General features: G+C 35.4%; 1 protein-coding gene across 3 annotated transcripts in view; it reads right to left on the bottom strand.

The window, feature by feature from the left end:
* ubr1 (ubiquitin protein ligase E3 component n-recognin 1) overlaps nucleotides 1-23,917 on the bottom strand; it is a 41,520-nt gene that overhangs the window by 16,715 nt on the left and 888 nt on the right. For all 3 annotated transcript variants that reach the window (XM_015350832.2, XM_015350831.2, XM_015350829.2), the window contains exons 2-24: nucleotides 21,526-21,785; nucleotides 20,756-20,834; nucleotides 19,398-19,508; nucleotides 16,650-16,780; nucleotides 15,704-15,842; nucleotides 15,249-15,311; nucleotides 14,636-14,759; nucleotides 14,296-14,403; nucleotides 13,127-13,215; nucleotides 9,541-9,639; nucleotides 9,058-9,215; nucleotides 8,837-8,936; nucleotides 8,137-8,265; nucleotides 7,691-7,871; nucleotides 7,090-7,151; nucleotides 6,781-6,891; nucleotides 5,941-6,006; nucleotides 5,287-5,388; nucleotides 4,969-5,032; nucleotides 4,689-4,813; nucleotides 3,998-4,050; nucleotides 3,469-3,571; nucleotides 351-399 (exon numbers count right to left, since the gene is read on the bottom strand). In XM_015350832.2, the coding sequence (XP_015206318.2) occupies nucleotides 351-399; nucleotides 3,469-3,571; nucleotides 3,998-4,050; nucleotides 4,689-4,813; nucleotides 4,969-5,032; nucleotides 5,287-5,388; nucleotides 5,941-6,006; nucleotides 6,781-6,891; nucleotides 7,090-7,151; nucleotides 7,691-7,871; nucleotides 8,137-8,265; nucleotides 8,837-8,936; nucleotides 9,058-9,215; nucleotides 9,541-9,639; nucleotides 13,127-13,215; nucleotides 14,296-14,403; nucleotides 14,636-14,759; nucleotides 15,249-15,311; nucleotides 15,704-15,842; nucleotides 16,650-16,780; nucleotides 19,398-19,508; nucleotides 20,756-20,834; nucleotides 21,526-21,785 (2,506 nt within the window). The remainder of the gene's footprint in view (nucleotides 1-350; nucleotides 400-3,468; nucleotides 3,572-3,997; nucleotides 4,051-4,688; nucleotides 4,814-4,968; nucleotides 5,033-5,286; nucleotides 5,389-5,940; nucleotides 6,007-6,780; nucleotides 6,892-7,089; nucleotides 7,152-7,690; nucleotides 7,872-8,136; nucleotides 8,266-8,836; nucleotides 8,937-9,057; nucleotides 9,216-9,540; nucleotides 9,640-13,126; nucleotides 13,216-14,295; nucleotides 14,404-14,635; nucleotides 14,760-15,248; nucleotides 15,312-15,703; nucleotides 15,843-16,649; nucleotides 16,781-19,397; nucleotides 19,509-20,755; nucleotides 20,835-21,525; nucleotides 21,786-23,917) is intronic.

Here is a 23,917-nt window from a genome sequence, read left to right on the forward strand (position 1 = left end):
ATTGTTGCAAATTTAACTTGTTTACAGGTTCAGCACTCACGCTAAAGTGTAATAAAGACCTATGTGGGATGACATTAATCATTGATAAACTGCTATGAAAATAAAGAGCCTTTGCCTGATTGTAGTTTGTTCAGTAAAATTGTTTCAGGGATGTTGAGCAGTAGTCCAAGGTAAAAATCAACTTGTTCCATCAACTCATTCTCGTTTTGACCACTGAATATTAAGGGCTATGCCTTAATAATAAATATTCTAATAATAACATACTAATATTAATGCAAATCACCACATTTGTGGACAACTGTATTTAGTCGCTAACATAGCTAATAGTTATCCAGTTAAAATTTGTTTACCTTTATCATTGCTCTCCTGATTCCTTAGTTTCTTTTGAGCATCTTCAGCCTGAATTAAAATTAAAAAAAAAAAACTTGAAGTCACAGTATATGGGTGCACAGTTACAAGCCTACACATGAATATCTAAGATGCAGTAAGACTACCGTTGAAAATCACAATAAGAAAGCCGAAAAGGAGTGATTTGAGGCGCAACTGTTTAGCTAAAAGAAGAAAAACCCAACAAATATTGTTCTTTAAAAAGTAACTACAGCCTGCACTGCATATGATACTGATACTAACACACATTGCCTATTTAAAGCTAAGTCGCCATTTAAAACACACAACATACAGCAAACAATACATACTTTATGAGATATAACAAGAAACTCATTAAAATAGTTAATTTAATCAATCACAACACATTTTAAAAACCAAATCTATCGCATTTTTTAAAAAAACATTTCCCCTCTTTAAACACATGAAGATATGGCTGCCATATTTTATATATTCTTGTGTTTCCCCACCACAGTGCTAGAATTGCAGGACCTAATTATTGTTTTGTGTTTTGGGTTTGAAAATATAGCTTTTAGAAATCTGACATTTTTATTGCTTTTTTTATAAAAAGCCAGCAGTCCATGTCAGCTTTTAGTTTTTTTTGCTTTCACACAAGTCATTTTATTCTTTTTTGTGACTATTTGTGATGCTGCCTTGTACTATCCTTCTCACAACTTTCCCTACACTGTCATTCTGAGTTCCAAGCGAAGCACTGCAAAAACTTAGGCAATGTACTGTAGCTTAATTGTCTGTTTTCTTACGGGGAGTTGACAAACTCTAAGCTTATTAACAAATCATTCAACAGCAAAAGGCAGTTTGGGCATCTTTTTTGGAAAACCAACACTACTGACAATGGATTAAGTAGGAATGGTCTCTTCCCTTACTAGACCTTAAACAGCAGCAGTGCATAAGGTGGTATGAGAGGCTCTGTAAACTATAGAAATATAAACTGGCTAAAGGTAATCAGGCAGTGTAGTGATTTAAACTTTTTAATTTACTGAAATAATTAGAAACTGGGACAGTAAAGTCAGGGATTAATTTGTGGTTACTGGGACTCAATCAAAACAATGGGGACATATTGTAAGCATGAATTATAAGAATCCAATACGCAATTTTATTAGTCTAATAACAAAACATGTATAACAATATAATAATAATAAACTTTATTTTATATAGCGCCTTTAAAGGTGGCTTCTCAAAGCGCTTTACAGGATGACAATAACAATAAATAAGAAGACTACAACAATAAATAAGAAAATTTCACAAGATAGGACACAATTATAATTAACACAATACAACAATAACAATAGAGGAGACCGTGGAAGATGGTATTAAGAAGAGCAGAGGGGTGAAGAATGGAACCAGTTAAGTAAAGGCTTTTCTGAAGAAGAAGGTTTTGAGTCTAGATTTGAAGGAGTTTAGAGAAGGTGACTCTAATATCCTTGCAAAGAGTTCCAGAGCTTGGGGGCATAGCAGGAGAAGGCCCTGTCGCCCATACAATGTAGACGGGCTTGGGGGACAGTAAGGAGGGCAGAATTTGAAGAGCGGAGGTTGCGAGGTGGGGAGTAGGGCGATAAAAGTTCAGACAGGTATTGAGGTGCCAAGCCATGTAAAGGCTTGTAGGTGAGCATGAGGATTTTAAAGTCTACGCGGAATTTGACCGGAAGCCAGTGCAAGGACTCCAGGATAGGAGTAATGTGAACACTTGCACTAGACCTGGTCAGGATTCTGGCTGCTGAATTTTGGACATACTGCAGCTTGTTCAGAGTAGATTTAGATACCCCAGGGAGTAGAGCATTGCAGTAGTCAATTCGAGAGAATACAAATATGTTGATCAGCTTTTCAGCCACAGTTAATGAAAAATATAAATATGTAAATATTTTTATTAGTCAAGACAAATCAATATGGACTCAATATATAAAACACATGGTCAATCAATATATTATCTGATGCTGTTACACAACAACCTAGAATTATTAAAAATATATACCAAAATAGGGTTAAAATACAATAACCTGAATACTTGTTATTGCAACCCACCTCATAATTTAATCTCAAACTACTTCAAAATTCAGATGCTTAAAATGCTAATGTTCAATTCTTTCCTGAAGTAAACTTTACCAAATGCTTGCTTGACATAAGTGTTGAATTCTGGAGTACCATCATAGTGATCAAAAGAAGAATGCTTGGCCAGACCATACTTATGCCGTGCTTAGCTACATGCTGAGGTTGGCTTCTCTATTGGAAAATGCACAGGAAGTCTGATTTGGGTCTGGCCACAAGTGAGACTGAGATAGAGTGAAACTTTAAATGTCTGCTTGCCCATATTTTAAAACTGCTATTCGGAGCATTCTGTGATATTAATTAATGTTGACAACAGTCTAACTGTACTATGGTGCTATCTGGTAAAACTACAATTTGGTCCATTTCGCAAATCTTCAATTGCAGAGGAAATCAGGGGCAGAATTCGGTTTATGTATGGTGTCTCAAATGATTATATTGCTGTCAAGTTGCAAGTTTAGAAAATATCCTTAACTGTTGCACACACTCTTTTAAGTCATGTTGTTACAGGTGGACATTGGTCATGACATCATCATCAATCATCAGGTGTAGTAGCCATGCCCATGTTGCATATTCCTCACTGGCATATCACTCAGGTGCCAAAAGTGGATTCGTGACAGATGACCTCCATCTGTCACAAGTACAGATGTCTCTCCATCTTTTTGAGGCAGACTAAGAGACTTCAAAGTGGGCCTTTCATCACTGAAATGTTATGATGAGTTTAATTTATGATGTTCTGGTTCATATTAACCCATGCTAATTGTCAGTGTTCCAATTCTTTCAGTGTTCCAGTGTACCACAAACATTTTGTGATACAGCCTGTTACCACAAAATCTACAAGCAGTATTGATTTATTACAAGACATTTTGGTTTGCTTTGCATTATTATTAAAAGCTTAAATGGTTTAATAAGGTTTTTGCAGCTGCATAGACTTTAAACATCACCTAAATCCACTAAAATACTGTGACAGGAAATGTTTTAGGAGTACAAGGTTTCACTGAGTCTTAACATAAACAGACATACCTTGCTGTGCTGGGATTTGGAATAGTGGTAGAAAAAAGGGTTAAATTCTTTCAGACATTCCTTCCTCACTTCATAAAGACCATGGCCAGAAACTCCAGGTTTCCTAGACAAGAAAAAGGTTATCATGCTCTAAATTTCAGCTTATATAATCACATTACCAGGAGCACTTGATTATAAGGAGAGATGACACTGGGGCTAATCTACTATGTTAAACACAGTAACCACCTGTATAAGAATTATAAGCATACTGTATTACAGTGAATTAACAGCCCCTGGAATTAGCAATGACCTTGAATAAATGCTACACTTTATGAGATATAAAAAAAATGCCACCTTTGACTTAGGAGAGCAAGACAAGTTGAGTATGTGGAAAATCACAGTATTTCAGCTGGCCATTAAAACTAATACCAAGCCATTAATGCAAAGAAAAATTATAAGTGTTTTTAAGGTGTTTAACATATACAATTTTCTAATAATTTTTATTTTCAAACATTTAAGGGTAATTAAAACAGCACAAACAAAAACTTACTTAAAAGTAGCTACTTTGTGGATGACACTTTCCAGACCAGTTTCATTGTTTTCCTGTTAAAGAAGACATTTTTCCTGTATATGATACTTTAAAAATTCAGTCTGAACCATGATGAAAGGCCACCTACACTGTCACGAGCATCTACAATAACCATTCAATCTTTTCCAGTGCAAAAACTGATTTTTACAAAAACTCAAGGAAAATATTCTTCAGCACATTTTAAGCTTACTTTCAGCTTACTTCTATATGGTATCTAAACATTTTTCTGATTACGAAGTCCATTACATAATTTCATATTTTAAGGTAATAGAACTATGAGAAATAGAAACGGAAAGTGTTCCAATTTAAAACAAAAGGGAATTTAAAAAATAAAGTCTCAGAAAGTCAAATAATACATACTTTAACCTGTAGGAAAATAAACCTTTAGCACTTTGTATACATTATGTCAATATTTGGCGATATTTTAATTAGACTGATACTATAGGTTTATTTGAATTCTATTATAAATATGTATAGAGAAAATATCACAGTTTTGTACAATGCCTGATTACTGTCTCTAGTACATTTTTTAATAATTTGCAAATTATTCCAACTATTATTTGCAAAGGGTGTTCAAACTATTTTATTTTAAAAAGTGGAACACTACCACTTAATGGGATGGGGATATAAAATAATAAGCCACTGAACTCACATTCTCGGGCAAGGCCTTGACCAGACTGCTGTGTGCCATGGGCTCAATACAAAGCAGGTGGATCACTTCCCTCATGATGACATCCTCCTTCACCACACCGGAGATTCCTGGGACAAATCTCTCACCTGTGGGTGACAGGTAAAAATCAGTTTTTATTCCATTTCAACTACAGTACCTCAACTACTATAGTGATTCAGCATGTGAAGTCAGACTGCAATTATGTTACCAAAGATATTTCTAACATGGGAACTATAATGTTTCATCAGTTTTACTGACTTGCCTATAATGATGATGAGAAGGTGGAGCATTTCTTCAGTCAGATGGTTCCACTGCTTGACAAGTTCCTGGAGGGATAATGCAAAAATAATTGATTATATAACATAAATAACAGGAAACATAATTAAAGTATCCAATCACACCTATATGGTATATAACTGTAATGAATACTAACGACTATTTACAGAAAAAAATAATGAAATAAAATAAAAAAATAATATATAAACAGAATAATGTACACACTGAAACTGAACCCTTCTGAAATTCATCTGAAACCTTTAGCCATTGTTAAGTAAAATACATTGAAAATAACATTGCTCACCTTATCTTTAGTAGACACGTTCCCATTAAAAACATCAAACAACTCAAATCTCTGAAGAACCAACATCACAAAATCATCAGGATCCATTTGGGAAGCAGCAATCTGTAAGAATGTATTAAATATGGTTATATTCCAATTAAGGACTGTATCTCTGAAGTGGTTTAAAAGTATCTTTATTTTAAAAACTGAAAAAATGCCTATAACTTCAAATATTCAGTAAAACACAAGACAATCTACTTGAGAGAATGAAGACATAGAAGTAAATGGGAATGTTATAAGTTGTATATCCCAGAAATGTAGAGTACTATATGAACTGGGAAGATTTTTATTGAATCTATAAATGTTATTCTCATTCTTATTGAATAGAAATGTGATTAAGCAGTATTATGGTTTAGGAACTTTTTAAATATAACATTATAGAAATATGTACATTATGCACCCACATCATAGCCATAGATTTTTCTAACATTTCCAGTTTCTGTTGTAACACAATTCAGATGTACTTAAGAAATCTTGAATATTAAAGAATACTCCAACAGTTAAGTATGGCAATATGTTTTACTTAGGAAATGCATGCCAGACTCGGAATATTAACTTTTTGCTTGCAAATTAACAGATTCTTAAAAAGGCAAAAGAATAGAAGTAGTAATGTACCTGCAACATTATGATGTCCTTATCAAACATTTCATCTCTGCATTTCACATCTTGGTAATAGTATACCTAAAATGCAGTTGTTAGATAAACACTTAATCAGAAAAGTCTAATCAAATTAATTGTATATAGTTCCCTTCTTGCCAGAGCATATAAGAGTATTGTGCAAAATTACAAACCATATAATGTAAGCATATGCAAAAAAAAAACAAAACCAATTAATAACACAGATAATGTTAAAACCGTTTCAAGTATAAGGAATCTAGCTTCTCTGTTATCCACTACTGTACTGTAAGAAATAACTTGCTCAAGATTGATTTATGTTAAAGGTTGTGTGCCAAGCAATCACAACTGAGACACCTGTAGTAACAGCAATGATGGTAAAATGTAAAAATGCAGTTTTCCAGCGACTATGGTATGCATACCAGAACACCAGGTCATTTTAGCAAGAAATCTAATAGGCAATGCCGAACGAAAAAATAATCAACACAGACCCCAACTTTACAAAGACAAACCTTCTAAGACATGGTGCAATATGGTCACTTCAAGATTTCTGACATTTCCACATTTTGCACATTTCATTATTAGTTGTGTGATCAAATAATTCAGGGTTAATTATAATGTATAAGATCCAACTATACATAAGGAATTATTTTAATACAGGCTGATAAATCACTAAATCATAAAGTACTAAAGTTAAACTACAAAGCATTTCAGAAATGTACACCTTTTCTAATACAATTACACATTTAATATAGTCTAAAGAAGAAAGGTAGTATGATGAATGTCTATCTTTTAACTTGTGCACAAATCAGTGTAGAGTGCTATAGTGCTCTCTCTCACCTGACTGACAAGAGAAAGCCCATTTCTCCTCCACATCTCAGCTGATACCTGTGCTGCCAAAACCACACAGCGCAGAGGGTACTCCATGAGTAAAGCAAAGTTGCAACTCTCCTGAAATACAGACACAGAATCAGCAATGACAAAGATCTCACAGCCTTAAAACAACATTTAATGAACTCACTTGCTACGTGAAGAAAGCTTAAACTTGATCTTAGCAAACGCATTCATGAAAGGGAAGATCCTGCAACAAATGGAACATCCCATACATCAGACTTTGCTGACAGCAGTAAGGCAGGCACCAGTACTCACTTCATCAATGTACTCGTGAACCCTCGCTATTGTGCCAGTTCTGCAGATATGGACATATAAACCTAGAAGCCAGAACAAAAGCACAATCTTATCAGACACCTCTGATATGTCATCACTTAAAGAATCTTAATGATAAACTTAAATGAGAGTATTAAAAGAAATTAAAAAGAAAATCTTACTCTGTGTGTGTTTTGGCTAATGAGACTACAAAGAATTGCATACATTTATTATCTTTCACTCAGAGAAGATCTAAGAAATAACTACAACTATAGTACTCAAATACTAGTCTACAAACAATACACAATAAAAACATTACAAATCTCAATCCTGCAAAATTTTTGTTTTTAACAAGATTCAGTGTAATCCAAAACGCTTTACAAATTAGGCTTAGTTTATTTGGTCTAAACACGAGAGTAGCATATTTTAAAAACAAACTAACAAATTAGGAATCTGATTAATTATAAAATAAATTAAATATTTCTCATTGACGAAAATACACTCATTGTCTTATTGAGTAAGCAGAAGCTAATTTTGCACTTTTAACATGGGTAAGAAAAAGTGAATATGAGTCCCTGGTGCTACTCAGAAATCTGCTACTCACCAGCCAGCAATCTGGAGATAGGAAGGTGGATGCTCACAGGTTCCTGAGACACTTTGTAAGGTCTTGTGCGCAAAATGTGTTTACACATATAAAAATCTGTGGCTTCGCTGTTGAAGGTCTGGTTTGTACACTGCATCAAAGCAATGTGGCTTTCTTTGAAGGCTTGTAGAAGAACTTTCTCCTAAAACGCAATGATAAAAAATGTATGTATGTATGTCATAAAGGAAAAAATACAAACTGGTTGAGCATTTTGCACTGTATCAGGAAATCCTGACATTCATATACTCATATCTTTTTAAGAAGACACAAAATAAGAAAACCTTTTCTGACTTACAAAAAATGTGAACAGTATAAAATTCAATATTTAGCTGTCTAGCTTTTGCTTTTCTTTTCACTTTAATACGAGATTATTGGATAGTTATGTATTGACAACTGTGAATACTAACATCATATGCACACCAGTCCTGGAACATGGAGAGAATGTGCCTGAGTTGTATCTGAATAGAAAATCCTGCTTCCCATTCAGGTTCAACCTCAATATGCTGACCAAACTGCCTCTTCACTTCTTCCATTCCCTGAAAGACACCAATCTGAGTTATAACTTCTTCATTTAAGTAATACCAATACACAATACAGCTGTATAAGAACGTCGTCTTAAAATAGCACTTTGAGACAAAATGTACAATATAAAATGAGTATGATAAAATTTATGTCATAGAGAACATCAGTACATTAGTACATTAAACCAAGATGTCATTTATCCATTCCTCACCTCAAGTCATTAAATAAAAAAGCAAATCAATACAATCATATAAAGGACTATTAATCTAGCCTGTTTTAAAATTGCTCATGAACAGAATTAAATTCTAGCCAGATTACATACAGTGCTTCAATTTCTGTTAGATTTTCACCTGGAAGGGATTATTCGATTGAATTCAATCTTCAATAACCAAAAATAAGATGTAGATGTTTTAAAGAAATCTGCACAAGATTGCTTAATTCAACCTTCATATAAGCTACAACACAGAAAAAAATGTAACTGGGCATTACAGTTTTTAGCATGGCAAAATATATTCACTTGAAACCAAACCATGATACAGTGAAATTATTTCTGCTTTTCATGTCAGTCTAAATGAACAAAGGTACCTGCATGCAGGCCAGCATTGCCAAAAATCTTCTAAATCCCTCAAGGAACTGCTGTCGTAGTTTCTCAGTCCATACTGATGGCTTGCTGATCAAAATATATCTGCCATAAAAACATTGTGAACAGTCAAAACACAGTATGCCAAAAATGGAAAAATGAAAAACCTATGAGTTAAAACGTGTTCAAGCAATGTTTCCTAAAAAACTGGAAATATAGCACTTACTTGAGATCATGAAAGACAACCTGAATCCTGAAAAACTTGTCTGAGTTGTATCCCTGGAAATGAAATCTATTGTTTCCATCGAGATGTTCGCTCAACATTTCCATCACAGTGTCAATGATCACTTTTATGACATTCCCTTCTTCAATCAGCTGTCTAGCCTGCAAAGAATCCCAGTGATGACAACGTTTCAACACAAAAAACATCACAAGCAACACAAACACTAAGATAACACTTTAGGACCATGTCATTTCTTTGTAAAAAGCTGAAGAACATCAATCACAATCCAATAAATAACAATCAAATAAATAACAACTTAATTAAGAGCATGCATGCAAGTAAATATATTATATTTTTAACTTGGATGTAGCTGATAATTCTTTCTTTGCATTCAATAAACAATACAATTGTAGTAAGACGCAATTAGGAATAATTTTTTTAAAAAAATCATGTCAATCATGAAAACTAGAAAAATTATTTTCTCACCAATGTAGGGACAGTGAAAATCTGCACAGATAAAGCTGTTACTGAAATACTCCGCTCATGGTCATCATTAATGAAGTCCTTCTGGAGCTGCTTATAATGCTGTGAAAAATCGAATTCAGGGATTAACACTTTTTTTCAAACAACTTCTCACTTCCCAAGTTACACAAAAAATTACTTAAACATAATAATACTGATGTGTACAGGAACAGCCAAATTGAGCCATCTCCTTGAAACATTATATTGAGATTCCATCAGTAAAATGCAAGTGTATATGATGTATTTGTTGCTTAAATAAATTAGAACAAGAAAAACTATGAGAGCTTTGCTACTGGATATATCAAAAAACAAACCTGTCCAAAATGACTGCAAATTTTAAGCTTTATCATCTTCTAGTCTGATCCTGTCAGATCTCAAAAGCAAAGCAAGATTGGTGTAGTTCAGGTGGGTAGCTGCATTAGCATGCGTAGGCTGCAAAGGAACAAGTAATAGGTTTAGTCCATGCTAAAAAGAGAAGAAAGAAAACACAACTTTTTGGCCGTGGAGCCTTCTTCAGGTGTGACATCCGACACCTGAAGAAGGCTTCACAGCCAAAACGTTGTGTTTTCTTTCTTCTCTTTTCAGCATGGAATAAACCTATTACTTGTTCCAAAGCAAGACTGGTATTAGTTGACCTCTGAGAAAACCTAGGCTGCTGAAGCAAGTGGTGTTGGTGGGTCATAAATGGCCCAATTTCCCAATATGGTGACCAGCAACACTGTTGCAGGGGGAGCTGTCTTTCACATACAGATGCAGCATTCAAAATGCGTGGGCGATACCCCATTATTTTCCGGTGCGCTTTACGCAGTTTACCGCGAGTTACCGGTAAATACCGCTAGTTACCGTAAATTCTCCTATAATACCGCAAGCAAAATAATAGTATCCGGAATTTCCGCATGGTGGAGCTAATAAAGCTCAACTTCTCATATTTGAGCTGTCGCCATCAAAGTCTTTAACGAAGATATTACTAATAGTATTAATAATGAATGACCTTGGACAAGCTGTAAGTGTAAACTCAAAGTATTGCCCTGGTCAACATTCTTTTTTTCCATTGACCGTCTTTGTAAAAGTAACACCACAGCATTTCGCAATCACGCATTTGTTTCCAATCATGCAAAGTACAGTACATTATATTCGAGTTCCTGCTCTTTGCAGACGACCTGGTCCTGCTGTCGCCCACAGAACAGAGGCTGTGGCAGAACCTGGCACTGCTGGAGCAGCACTGTCAGACCTGAGTGCTGACAGTCAATCTGGACAAGACCAGAGTTATGGTTTTCCAGAAAAAAAGCCAGACCTTCATTAGTCTTCCTGAAATTGTCGGATTATGAACGAATAAAAGCATCTTATTAAAAACACGTTTGCGTTTGGTTGGGAGCCATATTATGTATTTTTCATATGTAAGATATAATGATGTGTTCCCGCTTACACATCGCACGACTTTAAAAGCTAGAAAAACAGGTTTCGATTCACATTATCTGGTGAGCCTTGTTTTGTCAAAGGACAGCACAAAAAAAACAGACAATACACAGGGGGGGAGGGCAAGCGAGAGGGAGAGTTTTTTACCCTCTGTCAAAAAAAAACAAATCACCCGGGGCAGAGACTCTGGGGGGATCATTGTGTGGTACAGAACGGAGCTCAGTCAATTCAACATGTTCAGCGCTGATTCAGTTTAAAAAAAACTGCAACGGACATAAAAACTCCCTTGCTTTTAACAGAGCGTTTCATGATTTCCAACTATGAAATGTATTTAAACTGTGACACTTATCATTCAACCAGAGCTCGAAATATCACAAGGATCCTCTAGAGCACAGCAAAGACTATTAAAAGTATACTAGTGACAAACTAGTATACTTTAGATATTTTTTTCTGAACCGGGGAAAATCTGATCATGTTTCTCTATAACAATAATAAAAACATGAACAAAGTAATACTGCTATTTCCTTAGATACGCGATTAAAAAAATATTTTTTTTTAATCCCCGGCGGAACACATTCCATAAGATTCAGCGCTTTTATATATCGCCTTCAAAGGTGGCTTCTCAAAACGCTTTACAGGATAAAAACAACAATAACAGCAACAACAACAATACTGTATTTCATTGCACTTTGAAAACCAAGTAATAACTTAACTATATGTGCAAACGTTTTATGATATGTCGCTGTTGTGAATGTCTGTGGAGTGTATCTTATTTGCCTGTCTGTCCTGGCTCTCTCGCTCGCCCTCCCCCCTCTCTCCCTCAATTCAATTCAATTCAAGGTGCTTTATTAGCATAACAGTTGGGTACAATCGGTGTTGGGTATTTACTTTGCTTTGAGATTCCACTTTTAAAGGTGATATATAAAATCAAGGCTTTAACTTGCTTTAACTCCGCAATGTATTTAAAAAATAAAAACGATTACAATCTAATCTTTCCACGTTTGATCCCAAGAGCCCAAGAAAAAGAAATCTAAATGGGGAGAAAGCTATGCTGAAAGTTTATTAAGATACTTAGAAGACAAAGATATCAATTTATGTTGCATTTGTCTGATTATGAATCAAAAAACACATATATTTAAACCCGGATTTGCGATTTAAATCAAAATGCGATTTAAATCAATATAAATGTTTATGTTGTAACACCTAGGTGACTATTCATTGTTATTAAAATGACTTAAATTCGATCATGTTGTGATATTTAGAAATATAAATTTGTGTGGTGCGAGTGAGGTTTTATTTAATCTCTGACCAAGGGAAACGTTTCATTTTTTCAAAGATTTGAGTGGGATTTGATCACAGACCGTGTGACATGGGAGTCAGGAACCTAACCCACAGCGCCACCGGCAAGGTCACATGGAGACTTCTGAAAAAGCACTACAAAAACATTATCAACAGACAATGTACAGCGTGTACTATTCTTGTGTTGCGGTACATGAATTTAATTATATCGTTATTAATTTCTTTAGATACGCGATTCCAAATTATATTCCCTTTTAATCAAATTCTAAAAGTATGCTTGTTGACTCCGGTATCTCGTTAGTTAAAGACTTCGATGCTTAAAATGTTTAGGGAGAAATGAAATACTGGTGTGTATTTTTTCTTTAAAGTACCGAGACCAGCCATCTACTGTATGTTTATGTTCCAAAATTAATATCGTTTATGGCCTTCACACGCGTTACAGTATGCTCCTATTCTTTTTATGCTCAGCTACTAAGATTTCCCTTCAGTGGTAAAATTCCATATGAATATTCAATACTACAACGGGCACAGTAAAGACGTTTACTGTTAATCTTTCTACGACAGACCAACGGACCACGAGTGCCCCTGTCGGTCAACCAATCACGTACAGCGGTACCGCGCGTCATCGTGCGTCATAATGCGCGACGCCGTAGCCAATTACCTCCGGTACGTGTGTGTACCGCGCACTTTGAATGGCTGCATCTGTAAGACACTAAACCTAAGTCCTACTACTTCAGTCAAAACGTATTTTATCGGGACTAGTACTAAATATCCTTAGATCTGAAAGGCATTCATTCTAACCTTTGCAAAATTAATAACAAATATACATGCTTACCTTTGCAAATTCAATAGCAAAAAGCCTTTTATATTCAGTTTCCATCAGTAAACTGCAGACAATTAGCTCATGTACAATCTTCCGGGCTCCTAAGGAAATAAAATACACAGGCTACAGTGAAAGCATTGTATGTCATGTCTTACAATTACTTAATAAATACTACATCATTGCTTAGGGTTCTGGACTATAACTGGAAGGTGAGGATTCAAATCCCATGGGGGCAAAAGTGTTATAGATTTGTGCAAAGAATTTCACTCAGATTAATCTACTTAAATGCCTGGTTGTATCAAATAGCAGTAGTATCAAATAGGTACAAATAACAATATGAATATAAGCAACTGACAAAATTAGGAATGTTGTACGATGTAATTTAAGTGCACGTTTTATATCTCAGTATTGCTAATAATGTATCATAATTGTTTCATTTAGTGCATTACGTTGAATTTATGGACTTTATTTTATATACTACTGTACATGAATTTTCAGCTATGTTTTAAGTTCGGTGATTTTGTTTAAGTTTTAAGTTAATGGATAAAGTTAATACAATAATCATGCTATACATATGCATTGTACATCTACACATATAAAGATACTGACTATCCAAAATAATTTGATACTCTTAGTAACTGTTCCTGCATTGAGTTTGTTTTATGGATGGTCCAGGACAACAACTACAGCTGTCGATAAATTGCCAAACTGTGGGTTGTCCATCACTTTCCATGCCAAAACAGCATCTGTTTAGTCCTGTCCCAAAGCTGACAGTTTCACACACAGACTCCCTAATTACAGATACCCTTTGTGTTTGTAACTTACTACATATTAGCAAAATACTTTCTGAAAATATGCCATACAGATGCCTCAGCTAACTTGGCCCCTACCTGACCTTTCACATTCTTTCATATCTTTAGACTTCTGGATATCATTCATTCACTAGATCCACATTAATCCTACTCAGTATAGTCTGAAGTAAGGATCACCTGATTCTGTCGTGTGACTCACTGTTTTTGCATTGAATGCAGATAAGTTAACCTCCGTTACCAAGGATGAGGTGTCCTAAAATTTTGGCCAGCCAGTGAGTGTGCTGTCAACAAAAACACAAGCCCTTTGGCACAAAAAGTATTAAATTCACAGCGGTCAGAGAGAAGTGTTTAAACAATCAAGATACCTACCTTTATAAAGGTTTGCATCATAGAGCATTAGTCTACTGATGAGACTTTGGCTGTCTGGAAGAGGATGTGCTTCCAGGGCTACTTGACAGAAGACCTGCCGAAAACCAACTGAGAATAAAGAGGGAAAAGAAAATCACTAAAAAAGACAACTTGTAAACTTAAGCATCTTACTCTCTTTACTAGTTCACATATGTTTATCAGGCTTGATTATTTGCAATGTTAATGCCATTGTTTCTAAACAAAATAACAGCTTGGCTTAACATCTATCGCTTGCTTTTAAGGTTAGAAGTGGGCTTTAGCCTAAAACAAGAAAATGAACACAGTGGCGGTGATGGCAGACCTGAACAGTTGATAATTTTCTGAAACCAGGTTCCCAGTCGCATGGCAAAACTCTGGTGAGCCATCACACTACAGTGTAGGATCTCTACTCGCAGAGGCTCCACAGATATGTGCTCTGAGGTTGACTGCCAACACAGGACACAAAGGAGATTCAGAATATCCTTCACTTACACAGTTGGCAGAAGGTTTAAGCCTGTACTTGCTCAATATTCTAATTTGCATGCCCCATGAAACTGTCTGTTGCCATTTCTGTTGCTGAATATCCAAGAAAATAAAAGGTTATTTAAAGGTGAAAGTTAATAATTGCAAAACTGTCCATAACTCACTGATATTCCCTGGTATGTGATGAAACAAAAGTCATAGTTATTCTAGCTTCATTTATTTAACTTTCAGAAATATATATATAAAACTGTCTAGTAGAGATATACTTAGGCTGGCATATCTAAATGGCAACAGCAACAACAGACATTAAAACAAGAAAAAAGAAATCAGTTAACAGGACTTAAGGGACACTATTGGAAATACTTCTTAAAGATGATTAGTAAAATAGAACTGGAACAATTAAAAATACCAGTAAGCTTTAATATCCCTTCTCAGACAATTTCTGCACTTACCCTAATGAGTTCCTTAGCTTCCTGACAGGACTGCTTAGTGCCTCTTTTCACGGCTCTGCGTCCCTATAGAAATGTCAATGTAGAAAGTATATAATCATACAGTGCGTTACTTTCCCATACAAAAATACACCAAACGTTCTGAATTGTAAGTGCAAATCATTTTTTAAATAATGCAATCAAATATACCCATTAAGGCTTTAACCACTTAATGTTTGCACTTGTGGCAATACGGCAATTCTTCCTACTTTTCATGGCACTCAGTGAGTAATTTTCTACAATTTCAAATCACATTGGTTGAAGTGAGAAAGCTAAATTTAACGAGCAAAAAGTACAAAACACTTAGTACAAAACAACTGAAAAGAAAAACTAGAATTAAAACATAGGTTTCTGATTTAAGAACAATAAGAATACAGTATTACAACACTGCCATCTCACTCATCTGCTCTCTCCCTTACCTCTTTGTCAATAAGTGCTGTGTGGGTCTGTGCCTCACTCTGGTTACATTGCACAGATCTCCGGAGAGTGTAGATGACATGGTCATAGGAATGGTGCTCATCATTATACAGTACACAGTAATATACATCTTCTTTCACACTGCAAGTTAGAAAAGAATGAACGAGTTAACAGATACAACAGTATTCATATTTTCTATTCTCTTTGTTAAAAAGCTCAAATCAAGTAGGAATGATATCTCTAATGTCCAAAAGTCAGAAAACAGTTTGTGAACCCTTTACATCAAATCGAAAATGCCCCCAAAAAACATATTTGTAAGTGAGCAAATTATTACTGCAGATAACTACAAAGCATACTGTCCTTCTAGAATTTTAACCCATAAAGGAATAAAAACAACAATTTGGTGGGTTTCTTTTAATTTACCTATTCAGATGTACAGCTTAAAGTCAGCTTGTTCAGTCACTGACATAGAACTGTTACTGTAAGTCATATTCTGGTCATGGTTCAAGGACAAGCCCTCCAAGCTTCTTTCACCTTCTCTTCTCTGTTTATACTTTTCTCTAACATATGAATGCACATAAAATATCAGTTTCTGAAATTATCTCAGTAGACCCTTAGACCAGCCAAAAGTAATTTTATTCAGATTTTTTAGCTGCAAAAAAGTCAATGACTCTGGGTTACAAAAGAACTCCCTATAGTCACAGGGTCAGAGGGTGTAAACAAATGCTTACACTACTGAAGAAATGAAGATAAAAGCAGGAGGATGATAATACTGAAGCCCTTTACATTTAGGTCAAAAGACTTGGCAATAAATCTCTTGTTCAATAAGGCTTCAATTAGAGAATGGAAAAGGCAGCTCTATCCAGACATAGCCTTCACTATCTATGTAAACTTCCCCTCTAGTGATTTCCATAACCTGTTCTGTGGAGACAAACATTACTACTATACCGGGGCTGCAATGATGAAGGTAGCTCTGCCCCTTCTTCCCACACCAGCATGTCGACAGTGTACCGGAAGAGAATCTGGAACAGTCTTAGAGCTCTCTCCCTCAAGCCTTCCTCCAAAACACTCTCCTCACCCTGTGCAAAACACACAAAAAACATTTCACCACTCAGGACCAAGAGGATATGGGAGGGAATTAAAGTTCTCACCAAGACTTCTTGGCCTACCCCTTGCACTTAAGATTCTAAGACTTACACTGGAGGAAAATCTAAAAAGCAAAGCTCCAGGCAGCAATACACTTCAACTGACGGCATCAGCTGTACAGAGATAAATCTGAATTATATTTGTCTTTTTCTTCATAATTATATACTTATGTGTCATGTGGGTTGTTCACTAATGGTTACAATATTTGAAAAACTGGGCAGAACTGAAATGATGGCCTTAAAATTCATAATGAAGAAAAACAGTGTGCATACTTTAGAATATTGTGTGGACCTATACTAGAATAAAGAGTTTCGCAGAATTTCTGACTTACTCTCACTTCTTTATTTTACCACTCAGAATTAAAAAGGACCAAATAGTCCTTAAAAAGCACTGTGCCACTACACCGCCCAAATTGCTCATAGCTTTGATTTAATAGTAATTTGAATCAGCTTACACTCTTTCAAGTGCCATACAGGCTGCAACATTTACTAGAGCCAACATAGATATAAAACAGATATAACAAAACTACTTCAAACAAACCAAGTATAAAAGCAAATAAAGTAATAATGCATTTAATAAAAGTTCAGCATTCAGCATTAAGAAGCTACTAAATCATAACTTTTAATTGCACTTTACCAAAATATACACAACTATTCACAGTAATGAAACATAACTTGCTTTTAACACAATGTGCACATTTTGATTTTTCAGGAACATTTCCTTGGCAAATCTCCATGATAATCCCAAAAATGTAGCAATGAACTTTCACCCTACTTCCTCTGTACTCTATGGAAAATATTCCATTGGACCCACCAGTTAGGTTTTTCTGAGAATGCAGGGTGATAGTGATGTGTGGGCCGGCTTTGTTTTGACCCACACCCACCCGACCCAATCTAAAATCTTTTTTTTTTAACCCGTGCCCTCCCAACCCGGGGGTGTGAGTGACCATCACTACAGGTTGACATTTTAAGTGTTTCAGTGCAGTACAGGCCAGAGCAGAATAAGGTTGTACAAGCCTTTATAAGAAATACACAAAAGTGTTTTTAGTGTACAACTATGTTGCTCAAGTTCTTTGATAATGATGTAACAAATGTTTTTGGAAGTTAGGACCTTTTGTTAATTTTCATATCTTAATTCAGTATTTGAGATCTTTTTTCTCTGCTTTAACACTGAATTTTGAAGTTTAAAGCCACTGCCAAGTTTTGCACATTATGTTGCAATGATATTGCCATCTATTGTTAATGGGCAAAGTATAAATCATGATGTTGTGGTTGTGGCACTAATTTCAATATTGTCACAGATATCACCATGCCTAAAGATTAACTCCAAGAACAGTCTATAACTATACACATACTGAATAATAAATGTGAACACTTTTGGTTTAAAAATCTAGGAACAGACTGTGTGTAAATCTATATCAAATACAATCTTTGAAGATTAGCTAACCTTTCTGAAATCAAGTATTCCTTATCTATAGTTTCATCACCCACTGTCAAAACCAAATATGTCCGTAACACATCAGATGGCATGAATAAGTAAAATACAATGAAAAAGCTAATATTTTACCTAAAAGCTTTCATAATTAAACCAGGGCATTCTGAAAGAGTTCTGTTGCATCACAGATGCAGTTCGATAAAAGCATGAAACACAAACACACCAGAACAGCAAGCTTTAATTCAATAGAAACACCTGCTGTTTATGGAAAGACATCAGGGAAAATGAGTAAAGGGCTGTCTGTTTAAAATCACATCTGTTGAATGATCTCCCCAATCTTATCCTCGGTTTTATGCTCTGCCATACTTTTTTAATGTTATGTTCCACCAATCACCAATAATCATCAATGATTATTTGTATTGTCTTTTCACACATCACTGGCCTAAGCACATTACTATTCTATTGTAAACAACACTTATTTTGGGGCCCTGGGTTCTATTCTCCCCCTGTTCAGATGGGTTTCTCGACATGTGCCCCATTTTCCTACCACAGTCCGAAGACATACTTGTAGGTTCACTGGCTTTTGGGAAAATTGTCCCTGGCGTGTGAATCCAAGTCCAGTTTTATACCCTGCCTTTCACCAGTTGCTTACCAGGATAGGCTCTGGCTACCCCTTGAGCCTGAACTAGATAAAGTGGTTAGAAAATGGATAGATGGAAAAAACTTACTTTAATGCTTAATCTGAGTCTGCACAGATCTTATTCCAGCAGGAAATGGTGACAGTGAAACTCGTGCTCAACCACTCTCAAATGTTCTGCATTTTCATGTACGTCAAACTTAAAAAAGCCGGTCTAGAAACAAGTTTCCATGTCCCTCTCTGTCTTTCTGATCTCAATCACTCTAGCAAATTTCCCACGGAACGAATTGTTCCTTGAAAACAGCCAAGGTCATAGGGTTGCAAACATTTATCCAAGAGCAGGATTTTGTTAGGCTGAGTGCAGAAGAACACAACATCACGCAAGCAGTTAATTAATGCCCATACATGAACATTTTTGCTATGAACACCTCCCACTCCAAGCTCCGGTTTCCTGACATCTACAGTTATTACACACATACTGTGTCCATGTCCCCTGCACTTCCTGGTTCATGTTTTGTACACGAAGGACCAGTCTTCCAGGCCTCCACATCCCCACAGTCACAGAAACCGCCTCCAGAGGATGAATGCATCTAGTGAAAAGATATCACATTTCTTTAACAAGATCAATTAGTCACAGTGATTAAGTCAAATTGATTGATAGTCATGAAAATCCCGCAGTTCAACTTTTTTTAACAAACGTTTGATCACTTTTGTTAAAAACTTTCTATATTAATTGCCAAACACTAAATAATGCCCAAACTGGTTTCTGCATTATGCTTTGTTTGTGATTTTCAACTGCAGTGAAATTGAATTGCAGTGTCAATGCCTTTTGATGATACTTGATCACAACATTAATACACATGAACATATCCCTGAATAAACGCTTTGGATACCTGCTATTAAATGTTTAATTTTAATTTAACATCTCATTCACAATTTGATCAGTTCTTGATTATTAAAATCCAACGGTTAATAATATGTTTAATTAATGATCAGTGAACTGACCAAGATGAAAATGTTTGTTTGTTTAATTGCTTTTGAAATATGACCTCAGGACTTTGATAACCCATTTAATCATAGACGAAAATGAGGATTGAGTGGAATTCACCCATTACTATGACACATTGGCAGAACACTACGAAAAGATGAGTATCAGCTTCTAAGTCTAAGGACCACAAATAAAACAAATGGATTCAACTCTAACAAACTCACCTGTTAATAATCAGGGACAAATCTGGGGTTTAACTGAGCTGAATGGATGTAATTGGTGGATGTTACCATGATAAACATGGGCAAGCATAACTGCCTATTTGAAAACCATTGAAACTTTATCTACAAAAAACAAATTTACATAAACACATTTAAGGGTTTACTTTATTTATTTTCTTTTTTTCTACTAGATAGCTAAAAAGCACAGACATACGAATTACAGCAAGAATACATTTCTTTATAATAGGCTAATAGGAAGCCTTTTATTTTCTTAATGTGTAAAAGAAAATATACAGTAAACAATTTGGAACATATTAACCCCAGTCACTACGTTTTACACAAAATTTTGAGTAATTAACACCAGTTTTCATTTTCTCTGTAGTTCATGACCCCTTTTCTAAACTCACGTAGTCTGTTCAAAGCTACACTAAAAGAAAAAACAAAGCAATGATTTAAAATTACAAAATGATTTTAAATGCGTTTTGAGTCAGCTAACCTTGGTACAATACCAAACATCTTTTTTCTCTTGTCTTGAGGTGTTAGAATTGTTTAGGTTTCTCAGTCACAAAAGCAAGTTTCTCAGCATCTCAGATCTTAAAGGAAGCACCGATTAGGAGACAATCCTTACCTTGTAACGATGACTCTTGTGTACACTGTTTTGGAAGCAGTCCATACATAACACACATGTAGGATCTATTGCACAGTCCCTGTAAAGCCAAAAAGCCTAAGCTGTAATTTAATAATTACATTTGTTACACAAGATTATATAGGGAGGACAGCCACACAAACAATTTCAGCATGATTGCAGTTACGTTTATAAAGGTACACATTTAAACTGTCTGAACCATTGCTTTCTTTTGATATTAATCTTCACAAAGCCATTGGTTTTATACATTTTTTATTCTCACATGAAATACTGCTATTCACACTTATCAGTTTAGAAAACTGCTATCACTGTACTTGACAGTTCTCATTTGAGTTTTAAGAAGGGGCTTTTAATCCCCTCTTTTGCGCACCTGGGCAGTACTACCGCGTAATATTATTGTTGCTTTTATTTTATTTTTTATTATTGTCATTATTAATATTGTTATTAATTATTTTAATAAATATATTCCTTTTTTGAGGCCGTTTTTTTAGCAATTTATGTGGTACTTGTTCTATTCCCATATCATTAACATATAGCTATAATATATTACACGTAGCCTAAATAGTCATTAATACAGCACAAGAGACCATAGCTCTAGAAACCTTAAATGCAGAAAACTACAATGAAATGGAGGTCTTATTGATTTTCCCACCTGTACAGAGGATTCTAATTTCTACACGAATGCCGCTTTACCTTGCAAAACGTAAAGCCCAGAACACCCTGTCAGGTCCGTGAATCCCTCAGCGTCTTACCTGCAGGAGTAGGTGGTCTCCCCTTCCTTGAAGACTCGGCCACAGAGCTGGGAAGAGGTGCTGGTCTGCTGCAGCTTTTCCAGTCCAGTGCAGGGGTCCTCCCCGAACAGGTACCACTCCAGGGGCTGCAGCAGCAGAGGGACGGCCAACTCCTCCTCCAGCGCAGGCTGCGGCTCGGCGCTCTGGCAGTAGATCCTGGGCACCTGCTCTGCCAGGTAGCGCAGGAGCTCTGGACCAAAATCAGGCAGCTCCTTCCACATCTAGAAGAGAAAAGGCACATTTTTCCACAGCTTTGTTACTCAACTGTGACTTCTGTTTTTAAATGTTGAACAACGTATCCTGAGGCACTGAAGGTCCTGTATAAATCCTTGTGCCTCAGGGTTTATTTTGTGCACCTCAAATTGATGACATCAACGTTTTGCCAAAAATGGAGGTTTGGGGTTTTTTTACACGGGGGATTTCATCTAGTAAAAACTTGGCTAATTTAAATTTTGTATCTTTACCAATATGTTAATTTCCTTTTTAATCTTTTCCCCCAAATTCCACTGTTCCAAATATTTCAGCAGATATCCTAATCATTCCTGACTTTGAAAACCGAAAAACAAAAACATTAAATGATCCATGATCAACCTAAAATCAATCATTCAAGGTGACAAAATGAATTTAAATCAATAATGCATTTCCTAAAAAATGCTATAGTTAGAGCCATTGTTAATGTATAGATTTGAAAAACTTTACACGGTTATGGTGTCTCATAAAAGCATTCAGACACTTGCATTGTCTTCACAGTTTTGTTGTCATGACACACAAAACAGCCATATATATTTTTCTTCAACCTACTCCACACACAGTCAAAACAAAAACAAAAATAAGTAAATAATATGAAAGAATGATTGTATCACTTTTAAAACCTTTCTAGTGTGGCAAACTTAATTTATTTAGATATACAAAATTACCTTAGATCTCAGTCTGTGTACAGTAAAAGTTGTTCACATGATTTCAGAATAAATACACGCTGTAATATACCTCAGTCATGTGGTGAATTTCAAGGAAAAATCCAACCATCAAGACCAGGAGTTATCAACTCCTAAAGTTGTACAAAAGCACTAATCAGAAGAAAGGTATAAATGATATGTCTTTCAAATTACATATGCCCTTAATATGTCTTTGAGCATGGTGAAGTTGATTAAGAAGTGAAGGCAACCAGACAGTTGATAGAAAATGTCCATAGTTTAACAATATTCCAGTTATTCCACAAACCCTTGAATGGAATTGACATACTAACATCTAAAAAACCACAAGAACCTTTCAACTTAATATTTAACTGGTAATGCAAACATGTCACAAATAGTTTTATTGTCAGATAACACAGAATTTGACTTTTCAGGTCTAAATGCAGTGTTACATCTGACACAAACCCATAGTGAACCACTCAATAAACACCCCCACTGCAAAGCATGATGGTGGCAGCATCGTCTTATAGCTTCTCATCAAGAGAAACAGTGAAGTTTATCCGATAGGAACTGAGATGGAGCAAAGAACTGGCAAATCTTACAGGAAAACCTGCTTCAGACATAAAACTGGGATGAAAATTCATCTTTCAGCAGGACAATTAACCAAAGTAGAAGGCCAAAAAGGCAATTAGAAAGTGTATTCCCTATATTGAGTAGCCCAGTCTAAGTCTCGATAGAATTCTTGACTCAATAGGAATCAATAGCAAGGCTGCTGTCTGTGAGTAATCCAAAAGCAACATGAGACAACTTAAGCAAATCTGCCAAGAATGGGCAGGAATTGCACAAAGCTGGTGTGCTAAATTGGAAGAGACTTACCCAAAACCACTTGTGGCTGTGATTACTACCAAAGATGCTTACACCAAATATTAAGTTCATGGGTCTAAATATTTATGCATTATTTCATTGTTTGTATTACTTTATCTTGAATATTAAGTTTAAGAAATTGGTAGGCATCATTTTGTAATTTCATCAATGAAAAGGTAAAAATCAAACACCAATGAAAGGGCTTGAATACTTTTCCAAGACACTGCAGGTATATCCTAAATTATGATGTTCAAAAAGCTGTTTAGTAAATTCAGTAATTTACTAACAATCTTAGTTTAGTTAACTTTGTATGTCTGTATTTAGGTCTTTAGATTTTACAAATGTCACAGAAATTCACCTTTGTACTGTCAGTTTTCAAAGATGTTTCACAACAGTTTTGAAACGCTGAGAAAGTGTCCTTAAAGTGTGCTTCCTTGTAAAGCTGGATTTATCCAGAAAACAATACTGATATAAACAAAGTAAAAGTGAAACTCTGTGTTTAATTGGTAGTCCTCAAGTCTAGTCTACGTGGGACTTACGTATTAAAAATTAAAGCACATGCAATTCATGATTAC

The sequence above is a fragment of the Lepisosteus oculatus genome, chromosome 8 (assembly GCF_040954835.1).
Source record: "Lepisosteus oculatus isolate fLepOcu1 chromosome 8, fLepOcu1.hap2, whole genome shotgun sequence".
In the NCBI taxonomy this organism is placed as follows: domain Eukaryota; kingdom Metazoa; phylum Chordata; class Actinopteri; order Semionotiformes; family Lepisosteidae; genus Lepisosteus; species Lepisosteus oculatus.